Here is a 13,932-nt window from a genome sequence, read left to right on the forward strand (position 1 = left end):
ACTCTCTATCTACTCTCATGTTTCTTTGAACTATCGCTGAAACAATCAGATCAATTAATTATGTAAATAATCGTCAACTAATTTAGTAATCAGGACTCAAAAATATGCCTTTAAAAGACAAAGAGATTCACTGAGAGCAGGAATTACACAAAGATTGAGAAAAGAAAAGAAAAAACTTATTATGTACACTGGAAAAACTATCTAAAAATGAGCAAAAATGTCTTAAATTAATGGATTTGCCAATGGAATGAGTATTTTTACTCTTAAAATTAGATACCGTATTTGGATAAAATGCACTTGAAATAAGACAATGCAATAGTGTTTTCTTATTTTAAATGTAAATTGTCTTATTCCGTTGGCAACGTATCTCACTTACCTCCTCAATTCAAGAACAAATGCACTTTTTTAAAGAAAAAATGACTAGATTTTGATTTTTTCCAGTGTATCTAAAGTCGTAGGGAAGCGGCTGTTCCAAACGTTGCATTTCCGAATTCTCCCGAGTGGTGCCCGACTTTACATGAAGAATAAAGTGAATGTGATTGGTCGTTTATCAAGGGGGCGGGTTTTTTGTGGCAGAAGGTTCGTAAGCAAGTTGTTGGTTTTGGCGGGTTCCTTGGAAGCATCTTGCTAACCAGTTAGCAACTTAGTGCTAGTAGGTTCCCAATGGGAAATTCCATTGGGACCAAGTAGCACTAAATTGCTGACTTAGAAACGACGCTATGGACAGAGGAAACATGCAAGAGGAGGAGAGTTTAGTGTTGAAGTTCATGGATGAGTCTCTTCCGTCATACGTTTTTTATTTAGAGGAGGAAAGCGGGGACGAAGATGTTGTGGAAGAGGACGCCAGGGCGGCAGAAGCTTGGTTTGGTGTAGAAGGCTTCCAGCCGTACATGTTTGAGCCCTTGCCTCGCAACGCTGCCAGTTCTGTTAGCTCTACGCCTGCTGAAGACACAGACGTCCATCCCTGTGAACACTGGGACGGAACTCAATTGGAAAGTAAACGATTCTCTTTTCTTATTCCACCCTTTGCGTATATTTGCTGCGACATATAAATCAAGATGCTATGACCGAAAACATTTGACTGACAGATGACCGTTGATATATGGTTGGCTGAATTTAGGTGTACAGGCTGACGTATAACTAACTGGCCTGCATAAGATAACGGAAAAAAACACAGATTTTAAGACAGGATTTTTTTTTAAATAGAAAGTTTTTAAATTTTTGGACAATATGGTCTGATTTATATACGGTACATGTTTAAGCCAGGATGATTTGACATTTAAATATGACTTCCCTACAACTTTAAGAGTCCATTAATATGCTCCACCCAGAACTCCTGAAGTGGAAAATATTTAGTTTCACCTTTTTCACCTAATTCTGTATAAAATCTTCTTTAAGGAACCTTTTGCAATCCGATTAATCAATGAAATAAAAAAAAAAAAATTTGACAGATTGGTTGATTAGCCAAATAATCATTAGTTGCAGCTCTACTTTGAACTGGTTCTCCGTTCACTCTTACGGGTCACTCTCTGATGTTATATTTCAGGGATGTTTCCTAAATGCAGCAGCTAAGATTCAAGGTGAACATCTTTGACCTCCGAACTGTCAGGATATCAACACAGAAACCAAAACAGTTTGAGACGTATTTGAACCAACAGATACGAAAACCTCCGAGGTAAAATACAAAAAAAATAAATCAAGCTGAATAGATAAAAAATAAATGTTCAAATAAAAATCAATGTCTGATCAGAAGGATTGTAGAAGCTGAGCTCAGAAGTGGTCGGATGTTGGATGTAGATCTGACTGAGTTTCCTTCTGTTGGTCCAGATGTTTTAACATTTTGATACAAAGCTTATGACTTTATTAGTTTATTATGATCTTATTATTATTGTCTTGCTCTTTGAAGATCCGATAATAAGAAATAAAAGTCTGTGAATGAAGCTTTGAAGAAGCTGCTCTAGTCCAGATTAGGAGCTCAAACCCAAACCTAACTGGACCCAATAATATATCTTGATTTGATAAAGAAAAATAATCTTTTTCCTGTTAAACTCTTTAGGTTTGGCAGGAAGTGGCAGCATGGGGAGGAATCAGAGGAAATGCTCACAGCTTTGCTTTCCTTCTGGGCAGTGAGGATGAAAATAATCCAGGAGCAGGTTCTTAATTCAGGTCAGAGCGGCAATGATGAATCGTTTCCTGATTTAGCGCTAAGCTGCTTTCAAGCATGACAGCAGTGGATGGGATGAGTCACAGAGTGGATCGTAAACAAGGTGTTTCACAGGTAAACACTGAACACACCATGAGGGAGGAATGGACACCACAGTGTCTTTTTGAAGGTCAAGATTTTAATAGCATAGCTGACCGCCCCACAGGTACCAGGAGGTTCTGTAACACAACCCATATGCCCCCCCCCCGATGACGATGGGGAAATCCTAGATCAGATCTGTTCTAGATCAGCCAGTGACATCAGAGCTGATCTCACTCACTGCTGAGCGGCCGCCTGTCCACGGCTGGGTTCTGTTTAACCCTCTGCTGCGTTAGCATGGAAAGCTTTACAGCGCGAGCGCCGAGTCACGTCTCATCCTGCGTAATCCCGCTGCGGCTCCTTTTAACCCCGCCGCTGCTGGAGGTTCTGTCTGCAAGAGGAAGCGTCCAGAACCGCCCCAAATATGGAAGAAGTACAGAACCCAGTTCATTCTGGTCAATGCCCAGGAGCTGGGAACTACTTTTTCTTTTAACTGATGGGCTGAGGGGGGACTGGGGGAAGGGGAACTATGTCCCCCTGATTTAAAATTTCCATTACTTTGAAACTAATGGATGCATTTTTATCCATTGCCTCAGTCCTCACTGCATGCATGTAGTTTTAGGTGAGAGGCAGAAATGAGAGGCAGCATTGGGTAATCAGCCGTGTGGTAATCAGGTGAAACTATTTCAGAGAAAGAATAAATACTTTATTATATTTATGTAACCGGGTGGTTTGTTGGGTGTAAATTCCCACCCGTTTCAGGCCCTTGAACGCATCAATGCCCCGTTTCTCCACCTTCACGTCCGTTTTACAGCATTGATGGGCCCCATTAGTGTATATCGGCAGCAGGTGTTCACAGCAAGTTATGAGAGTCGGCTCTGTTTGGCGTGCAGTAGGGATGCACGATATTGGGATTTTGGCTGATATCCGATATGCCGGTATTTCAATGTAGCCGATAACCGCTATCGATACTGACGTTAAAGCTGGACAAAAATAAGTAGTCATTGAAAATAGCAGTTTTGTTCTCCATTTCTGACACTTTGAAAAATAATATACTCAAATATATTTTCATATGCTGATATCAAATTGATTTTTAAATACGCGGTATCGATCTATTTCACATTCAAAATCTCGTGAAATTTCATCGTTCTGTTACAAACTCTCGTGATATTTTGCAAATTCTTGTGAGATTTTGTTAGTAAAATAGATCGATACCACGTCAATATATCAACATATAAAAATATGGCAAAATTTCATGAATTTTCGGGGGATTTTGTAGCATAACGATGACATACAGCAATATTTCATTAATCATCCGCGCAAAACTGGGTCCGTAAGGTGCTGGAAAAAGTTAAAATGGATCTTGAAAGTGCTTGAAAAGTGCTTGATTTTGACTTTGGAAAAGGTGTACGAGCCCTGAAAAGCCGACTCTGTCAAGTAAATTTACCAAAGGCTGCCTTCTTCGCCTGACTCTGCGCAAACTTCCTGAATGTTACTGGCGCCGCCATGTTGATGTGCTTGTTTCCCTCTAGAGGGCAGCAGTACCGTAGATCGTCACCAGGAGGTGAGGCGCTAGCTCTGTGTGTTAACGGTCGTAAGGAACCAAGCTCAGCGCGGTTAACTGATCCAAGCTCGGCATGGATCTGTTTTCAGAGGATAGTGGAAACGGTGCCAAGGTCTTCATTGACAAAAACATCTTATTTGATGCAAGGATAAACTAAAGTGATTCAACCAATGTTCTCTTTCTCCGTTTCCTGGTTGAAAAAAAAAAAGATTTTCTTTAGCCTTCAACATAAACCAAATTCAGTCTAAAAACTTCCTAATGAAAAACAAATGCTGCATTCAATGTTCTGAAAGAAAAAACAAAACATGTACTGGACGATAAATCTGCCATCGTTCTACAACGTCTGCTGTTATAGAACAGTAGGACGGGATTTAATCAAACCCTGGAAAGTGTTTCTCTCTCTGTTTCTTCTGTGATAAAGTCAAATCAGGTGGTAAAGTAACAGCAGTTCACTGAGCATGGCTTTAACTCTGCAGGAAGAGGAGCCCGACCAGGGGCCCTGTGCCTGGGGGGACGGGGACATGAATGGGACTCCTGACCTCCCCCAGCAGTTCACACACCTCCTCCTAGTCCAGATGGACGTCTGCACACACCCTCTCTCACGATTCAGCCTCACATTCTTTCACAGAGCCAGGATTCCTCTGAAGGGGAAGCAGAGTTTGGACCCACGTCTGATTAAATAAACAGTCCGGGTTCTCTCAGAGGTGCAGAAGCAGCCAGGTGACCTCGGAGCTTCTGAGAGATCCATCCAGAACCATCCTGGAAGGTTTTGAATAGATCAAACCATCCTGATGCCGTCAGACACTCGCTCCCACCGTCTGGGTTCTGCCGGCGTTTTGTCAGACCAGTACAGTCAATACTAGGGATGCACGATATAATCGGCCCCCTATCGGTATCGGCCTGTATCGGCCTTAAAACTGAATATCGGACATCGGCCACCCCACCCATATTTAACCCGATATTTGATCAGCTTCTGAGTTTCTAAAGTCTAAAAAATAAAATAAAATACTACTTATTCTTCTTCCTCAAAAACTTCTTTACGGACTTAAAAACTTCTAAAGACGAGGGAAAAAATATTGATACATTAAAATATCACAATATCTTCATATGCTGATATATTGCCATTTAAAAACACCATATCAATCTCTTTTACTAATGAAATATAGCTATATGTCATCGTTATGCTACGAAATCCCCCGAAAATTCATGAAATTTTGCCATATTTTTATATGTTGATATATTGACGCGGTATCGATCTATTTTACTAACAAAATCTCACAAGAATTTGCAAAATATCACGAGAGTTTGTAACAGAACGATGAAATTTCACGAGATTTTGAAAGTAAAATAGATCGATACCGCGTTTTTAAAAATCTATCTGATATCAGCATATGAAAATATTTTTGAGTATATTATTTTTCAAAGTGTCAGAAATGGATAACAAAACTGCTATTTTCAATGACTACTTATTTTTGTCCAGCTTTAACATCGGTATCGATTATCGGCTACATGAGTTTTAAAATATCGGCATATCGGATATCGGCCAAAATCCCAATATTGTGCATCCCTAGTCAATACTCATGCTGAAGACGTCAGATTTGCGTTTATCCCTTTAGTTTTGTACGAAAAATAGACTTTAAACTACCTCAACAGGCATGTATCCCTTTGTTCATGTCCCAAAACAAAACAATTTAAGGTCAGCTCGCCATACGCTTAAAAAAACACCAAAAAGTAAGTAATTAAATTGTTTTTTTTTTGTACATAACTAAAGGGATATAGGCCTGTGAGGTATTTTAAAGTTTATTTTTCATAAAAACTAAAGGGATAAATGGATATTGACTATGGGTATGTTCATCTGACAGAACTCCAGCAACAGCTCCCCCTACAGGCCTCACACAGAAATCTGTTGCTGAACTAACAGGTGTTGCTGCGTTCTCACGGCACATTGCCGCTGCTCGCAGACTCAAGGACCCCCTCCCCCCACCACTCCCCCCCTACTCCTGCACCCCTCCCTCCACCTCCTCATCTCTTTGTCTCGTTCTCAGCATCCCCCTCAAATCTCACATCCTTCACTTCACGTCCCCTCTGCCAATATTTACTTCTAGCGTGTGTGAGGGGAGGACAATGTGTGCTACATGCCTTCACAGTCATGTGTGTGTTGGGGTGTGTGGGGGGGTGTCTCCGTCTGTGTGCAGTTGGCCTGATTTCTTGCACCAAGTCGTGATCAATGTATGACAGTCTGCTGACTCGTTTCTTTGTCCTCTGCCCCCCCTGCCCCACTCTAAGGCTCTGAGTCGGAGGTCGTCTCCTACGTTTATTTATATCCATGTATTTGACCCCCCGCCCCACTGCCAGGAGGAATTGCTGCACAGCAGAGCAGGAACACTGTCTGCTCTCTAACTCTGGAATGATTCACCTCCATGCTGAAGGCTGCGGGACGCCTGGGTTAATCTGGGTCAGCAGCAGAGCCTAAACAAAGTGGACCTTTAAATCTGATGGTTCTGGACCAAACTATGACATAAGAGACCCAGTCGCTATGAAGCCAACAACCAGAGAACCGCTCATTGGCGTAGATACAGACGCCGGTCTGGACATGTTTTATCTGGACCCCGGAGCAGTTGGCTTACGGCGTGAATGCGTGTCCGGGCCTGACAGCAGCACGCACTGAATAGTAGAAGAAGAGGAGTTGGAACATGTCGACATGGAGGAGTCAGACAACAGCTGCAACAGAAACGGCAGCAGAGGTCTGCATGGGTTCACTGGAGGTTTGCTGTGAACAGGAAGCAGACGGGAGCAGATGATCCCATTTTGGTTGCAAGATTATCCAAAACGTATTTCAATTTTAACAAACGTTGAAGGTTATAAAACCGAAAAAAGACTAATTTTCCTTTAGATTATATAAAAACTATTTTATTTTGAAGGGTCGTGTTTTTTGCGGCTCTGAATAAATACGTTTTAGAGCTCAGCGATACCCGGCTCTGACCCCCACCCAAAGAAAAACTGGACTAAAGGAACTCCACCAATTCTGCCAAGTTCTGTGCAGCAAAGTGATAACGAGCTCCACCACGACCTTTAACTCCGAATAGTGAGGTGTGTGATTCTATCTGATCAGGAGAAATCCTCCATTAATTCGAACTGTCCACCTGGTTCACAGAGGAGGCGAAACCAGTGAATGAGGATCAATAAACACATGTTTGAACAACGGCAGATGGGAAAAGGAGGAATACGGAGAGAAAATGAAGCAGGCTGAGAGGAGGAGGAGGGGGAGGGGGAGCAGAGGAACGCGGAAAGACGTGAAGAGCAGCCGAGCCTCAGCATTGTGCTGCTAATGTGTCCCAGGCTTGGCCGACCCAACAAAGGTTACTGTGGAGACCAACAATGGGGCTCTGAGGGGCTCTGAGGGGCCCTGGCAGGAGGAGGAGGCCCCCTGATAGAAAATAAAATCTACACCCAGCGACAATCTGAGAGAACTTTCAGTTGGTTCTGACCCGACCACAGTGGCATTTCTCTAGAAAGGGGAAAACCACCCACTCACTGAGTGGGTGGGGGGCAAAGGAAGTAGAGCCGATGATAAGATCTGAGGTGAACCTGCAGAACCAGAGATAAACTGATCCAGATTATTTTCCTCTCTGATCCAATTAATTTAGAAAGCTTCTCCAAACTGTTTTAAATTCATTTTATTGTAATATCCATCGGTATATTATATTCTGTACATATCCAGCTGTAAATTTAGTTGATAACACTAGTGATCTATATATTATATTCATTATTTATAAAGTATTCATTCAGTAGAAACCCATGTCCTGTATTTATGGAACCAGTATTTATCCTGCACTTGCTGCTATTGCACTTCTGGTTTGACCTAAACTGCATTTCATTACCTTGTACCTGTACATGTGTAATAACAAAGTTGAATCTAATGTAATAGTTGAATCTCTGCTGATTTTGATATGTTTCTGCTAGCAAAGCTCAGTTTGCTTTAATGTTCTCATCATTATCTCCACCAGCAGTTATATCTGTGAACATTTACACAGTGGAAGATCAGAACATAGTCATAAACTAGGGGTAGGTATTGCCAAAGTCACGATTCGATTCGAATCATGATTCATAGTAGGGGTGTGCAAAATAATCGTCATATCGATGCATCGCGATTCTAATTGTTGTGATCTACTGCATCGATTCTTGAAGGCAAGAATCGATTATTAAAAAAAAAAAAAAAAAAATTTTTTTTTTTTTTTTTTTATCATTTCAGTTTTCAAGTTGAAACATTTTAATGTTTTCGTTTCATTGGTTTGAAGGACCACTGAGGCCATGTAAACGGCACTGATTATCCTTATTTTGTTATTTTAAGTTTGATGAATCCTAAGATCTTTTTGTCAGTGTGTCCACGCCGGTAATAGTAATATTTCTGTCCAGTAATGGCAACACCTCCAAAAGTCATTTCAATAAATACAGCTATGTATGAATTCGGTTGCTTTCAGTTATGTATCAATTGAAGACACTATCCAGATCATACCCAGCCAGTCAGCCACTGGTAAGGGCTGTATCCTTTTACTACAGTGTTCAGTGAAAATATTGCAATGCATCGCAATATTTCAAGTATCGTGATGCATCGTGATAGAATCGCATCGTGGCATGTGAATCGTGATTCGAATCGAATCGTGACTTCTTTGCCAATACCCACCCCTAATTCATAGGCCACGATGCGATTCTATCACGGTGCATCACGATACTTGAAATAATGCGATGCATTGCAATATTTTCTCCTCTATGTTTTGTTTTTGAATGACTCGGCGCAGTATCCCGCGGCCGGAAATGCTTGTGACACAAGGCAGCGTGCGTCAACACATCCGCAGCGACATCTACTGGACTGGAAGTTGTATTACACATGTTTTTGGCTGATGTTCGCCAACCATTCATGCAATTTTATTTATTAATTTTTTTAAATTAATAATCGATACTTGGCATCAAGAATCGATGCAGTAGATCACGAAAATTAGAATCACGATGCATCATCATGACGATTATTTTGCACACCCCTATCATAAACACAGGAAAAAACAGGACAGATTCAACCTCCAGCTGTCAGGATTCTGATATCACAGTCAGATAAAAAGGAAGCTCAGTTGATCTTCATTTACCGTTCCAAAAAAGTTAACAACAATTTACTGGACTTTGTTTCCAAGTTTGAAGATGTTTCTCTTCCCACAAAGGAAGCTTTGACAACTTAAAATGTCAGGAATGGCGTTGAGTTCAAGGCTTTATACAGTAGCCCAACAAAGCCTTAATTTAACATAGAATCAGACTGAATAGATCTTCCCTTTGCATCAGGACCGATCAATGATGTTCTTTCATATCAGGACATACACAGATTTACTATTAGATCTGTTTCTAAACTACACTGCAAACAGAACCTAAAGTCGATTCAGAAGCCAAATCATCACAGTACCCTGTGGGGCCCTCAGTGGAGCAGGAAACCTAACTGGTCTTTAAGTCCTCCGAGACCAGCGGTTCTGTAGAACCAACCTCTCAGCCTGCGGTGAGATCTAACAACTGCTGTTACTCTGAACATATCTAGACCCACAGCTAGCTCCTGATTGTCCCTCTTGGTTTGTGGCGTGGAATAACATAGCACAGACCACGCTTCAATATCTGCAACAAGCTGCTGCAGGAGGAAAACCAGCCCTTAGTGGTTAAGGCATTGCTCCTCTGAGTTCTGAGTTCAAGCCCGTCATGAAACTCCACCCACTGACGCAGAGAGCGATCCGGTAAATCAGTGACGTATATTCAGCAACCAACCTGCAGCTGTTTACAGACTAAACTGGAGCTTTTCCAGGACGCTAACTGACAGCTTTAACCAGCCTGTCTGGACCCGCCCTGTTCTGCAGAGCGGATCTACATGTTAGAACCTGCAGCGTTGTGGGTTCTGCACTCACCCTGATGCTATGAGCGATCTGGACTGGGCCATGGCGATCCTCTGCAGCGCCGGCCTGCTCAACCCGGCCAGACTGGACCGCTGCGGTAAGGGGGCGTGGCACACTGTTGTGGATGCGGAACGCTGCGGCTTCATCACCACGGGCGACGGAGACGGCACCGGGGAGGGGGGCGTGGTCACGCTGCTGGCAGGGGTGATCAATGTGGCGGTCGGCACTGAGTCGTTGGCGTTGGATGAAGAGGTGGAGGCGGAGAGCTTGGGCGGGATGGACGGTGGGTTCTGGTTGCAGGGAGGCTGCGGCGGCGGCAGAGACGGAGGGGGGGGTCTGCTGGAAGACACGGAGAGGCCCATGGAGGAGGTACCGGCAGTGAGAGCGGCCAGCGACTGGGCGAAGAGCTGGGCGTTCCTCCGAGGCGAGGCGGTGTTTTTGGTGATGGCGAGGCCGTGCGGCAGCGTCTGGTAGTAGGCGGGGTTCTGCTGGAGGCCCCGCCCCAGCGTGGCAGATTTGGACGGGCTCAGGGATCTGACCGCGGGAGCCGCAGAGTTCTTGGGCCGCTGCATGGTTAAAGCTCGCCGGCTCAGAGTCTGAATGGCTGCGGCGCCGCCCCCCGCCCCGCCCGCATTGCTCTTCACGCTCAGGACCAGCATGCACTGCTGGCAGGAACAGGGCTGGCCCAGGCCCAGGACCTGCAGGCCTCCGTTGGAGGTGACGGAGCTGCCCACCCCCATGCTGGCTCCGGACACCCCGACCCCCAGCAACGCTCCGGTTAGGCCCCCCCCTCCACCGACGCCTCCTCCTTTGGGGACAGGAAGTGGACCGGACACCAGCGGGTACGCTATGTCTGCACGCCGCTGGATCCTACGGCACCTCTGGCTCTGCCTGTTCACCTGCGGGTCGAACCAAACGGGATCAGTCAGAATGTGGATCAAAACAGAATTTTCATCATGAAACAAGGTCAAATTATTTATAGAATAATTTAGTTAAATAATTACAGCTGATTAAAACAGTGAGGCTCTAAAAGAACCAGAAACTTTGGAGGTTCTGGTCCAACAGTAAGTATCACTGGTTGAGCCGCTAATGGAACGGATGTCCAGAACACAGGTCAGTAGTAAGAGGCTGAGTGTCCACCCAGCTTTCTATCCTATAATACATCTATGGAAAATTTGGTGGAAGGAAAAGTGACGGTAATAATTCTGGTCTATTAGCGACCTCTAGAACTTGGGTCCAAACAGAGATCTGGGCCTGTTTCCCACACCGCTTTTAGAACCTTTTAGACCCCAGAACTCCTCTGTTAAACAGACCTGCGTCATGTTCTTGAAGTCGATGAGGTAGCAGAACCCGAGCGGCGTCAGGTCCAGCCAGGTCTGCTGGCGGCTGTGTGCGCTCTCGATGGCGATGGCCACCTCCACGTCGTACGGCGTCCACGTTCCCGCGTCGTTCTCCCACTCCCACTGCCAGCCCTGACCCGGGGCGGAGGCCGGGTCATAAAAAGTCCTCCGGACGGGACGGATGGTTCCTGAAACGCAGGGAGTGTTAAGTGGTTAGGAACAACATGACATTTATTAACTTCACGGGAAACTTTTCATCAGATCCATTTTTCTGCTACTAAAGGATGTTTTCAGCATTTCTGTCCGGAGACAGAAAAACTGAGGAGAATGAAAAAGCTGATATTAGTCACAGTATGTCCTCTGAGGCTGCATGCATGATTCCCATTACCAGTCTGGGACTGGGTGGATAACACAGTTATACTGGAATCCTATTCTGACTGCCGCCTCTCATCTGTTTTCACCCATTCAGTTTTATTCTCTCTCACATTCAGGCCCAATAAAAAACTGACAAACTGATCAATAATGCAAACACAGATATCCAAAATCCTAGTAAACACAGAACAATGGCCCTCTGTGCTGCACTGAGGCAGAGGAGGCGGCTCAACCAGCCAACCAGGAGCCAACACCATCTCCAAGGGAACCGGTCCGTTCTGTCGGCTGTGACATAAGTCTGTACCAGAACCACAGATCCAGCTGAACCAGCAGAACATCGGGTCTGATGAGGAGGCAGGAGAGCAAAGGTTTGGTGACCCGATGACCAGCATGAGAGAGGATGTTTATTCAAGTGCCGCACAGAGGTGTTCATGGCATTTAATACTGAAACCGTTACTCCCATAAGTACCGGGCTGGAGTCAGAGATGGGAAGTAACGAAGTACAAATACTTCGTTACTGTACTCAAGTAGATTTTTCTGATATTTTTACTTTACTACTTATTTTTATGGCGACTTTTTACTTCTACTCCTTACATTTTTACACAAATATCTGTACTTTCTACTCCTTACATTTTAAAAAATTGGCTCGTTACTTTAGTTTTGAATCATTTCAATGGAGTTACCGTTATTATTTTTCACGTCATCAATACCAAATTCAATCTAATGGGATGGGAATCTACGTTGCATTAGACGCACCACTACAAGATGAATCGACAGATTCGGCGGTATTCATTCGCGGCAAATCATTGCAGCTTGGTGGCAGTGGCGTTAGCATAGTAGTATGGACGACGAGATGATTGAAAATGAACACAACGGAGATCTAGTCCTATTGGCAGACATTAGGGATGCACGATATTGTAGAGATACAGTGGCGTTGGATGTGGGAGTTTGCCCTGTAATCGAAGGGTTGACGGTTCAAGCCCCGACTCCGACTTTCATTGTCGTTGTGTCCTTGGGCAAGACACTTCACCTGCATTGTCTACTGATGGTGGTCAGAGGGCCCGGTGGCGCCAGTGTACGGCAGCCTCGCTTCTGTCAGTGAGCCCCAGGGCAGCTGTGGCTACAATGTAGCTTGCCACCATCAGTGTGTGAGTGTGTGTGTGAATGGGTGAATGAATGTAGTGTAAAGCGCTTTGGTCAGGTCTCCTAACTTGAATAAAGGCGCTATATAAGTACATACCATTTACCATTTACCATGCACGATATTGGGATTTTGGCCGATATCCGATATTTTAAAATTCATGTAGCCGATAACCAATATCGATGTGATGCAAGGAAACACTTAAAACATGCAGGAAAGGGGTCCCTGTGGACCAGGGCCTTTAAACGACCATCACCAGGTGGACAGTAAAGAACAAGCGGCGTTCAGGGTAAACGCAGCTCCACAGGTTTTCCTCCAGGACTGTCCTGGATTCACCTTCATCAACCTTCCCAGCCCCTAAATCCTTGCTGAAGAATAGTATCCCCCGTATGATGGCATACGTTGGATACGTTTTATGTAAGTTATGATTGCACACATCGACATAGGGCGAGTACATCAAGAATTTTGTAGCTAATTTCTTGGCGTATGCCGGCGTATGCTCATACGTGGGCCATAAGTTACAGGCAAGTTATCTGAGTCAGAAGTTGAGTGTGACGGATCCTCCCTGCGTTCACGCCCACAGCCAACAAACTTCCTAGCAGACATGATGCTGAATCTGCTGCAACTGCAAACCTTCTTTCTTTTTTTTTGGGCTGGAGGTAGACAGCAGTTAGGTTAATGCCACGATTAAAGACATCTTTTTATGCAGGCTGGGCGCCTCCAGGCGCATCGCTGCTCCCCTCAGGACACTGGCTTGTGCATCATTTCATGGGCATTATGCTGCTGTGTATTATGCATGAGTTAGGCATCAGTTGGACATAAGTTCTGGACTCGTTATGAATACTCTATGTTAGGGATGGGAATCAAAAACTGGTTGCTGTTCTGAACCGGTTCCGTGTGTTTCAATTCCATGGCACCGTCTGGCAGCTTGCTTAACGATTCCATGCAGCACCAGAGCCTAGCGCTGGGCGGCATGACTTACGAAACGTTTTTTTTTTTACGCAAGTTACGCACATGGCATTCAGTAAGCAAGTACGACGTGACAATCATTGCAAAGTGGCGATTACATCCGCGAGAAGAAATACATCCAACATGCAGAAACACCTGCGCACACAACATGGCATACATTTTAATGAATGCTGTGTTTTTGATGCTTCCAGACAGAAGCTAAAGTTACGACCAGCATGGAAGGCAACTCTGGTGGTAAGTAGCTAGTTTTATCAGTGGCTGTGCTTAATGTGGTTACTTGTTAATCTCAGAATTCTGACTTTAATCTCTGAGAAAAAAGTCAGAATTCTGAGAAAAAAGTCAGAATTCTGAGATTAAAGTCAGAATTCTGACTTTTTTCC

The 13,932-nt window shown here is 44.3% G+C and overlaps 1 protein-coding gene across 2 annotated transcripts in view; it reads right to left on the minus strand.

The window, feature by feature from the left end:
- The window catches only part of LOC119785531 (E3 ubiquitin-protein ligase DTX1-like), a 37,930-nt gene that overhangs the window by 6,676 nt on the left and 17,322 nt on the right, over positions 1-13,932 (minus strand). For both annotated transcript variants that reach the window (XM_038288253.1, XM_038288254.1), the window contains exons 3-4: positions 11,044-11,258; positions 9,743-10,629 (exon numbers count right to left, since the gene is read on the minus strand). In XM_038288253.1, the coding sequence (XP_038144181.1) occupies positions 9,743-10,629; positions 11,044-11,258 (1,102 nt within the window). The remainder of the gene's footprint in view (positions 1-9,742; positions 10,630-11,043; positions 11,259-13,932) is intronic.

The sequence above is a fragment of the Cyprinodon tularosa genome, unplaced genomic scaffold (genome assembly GCF_016077235.1).
Source record: "Cyprinodon tularosa strain WSP-4 unplaced genomic scaffold, ASM1607723v1 ctg25, whole genome shotgun sequence".
NCBI lineage: Eukaryota > Metazoa > Chordata > Actinopteri > Cyprinodontiformes > Cyprinodontidae > Cyprinodon > Cyprinodon tularosa.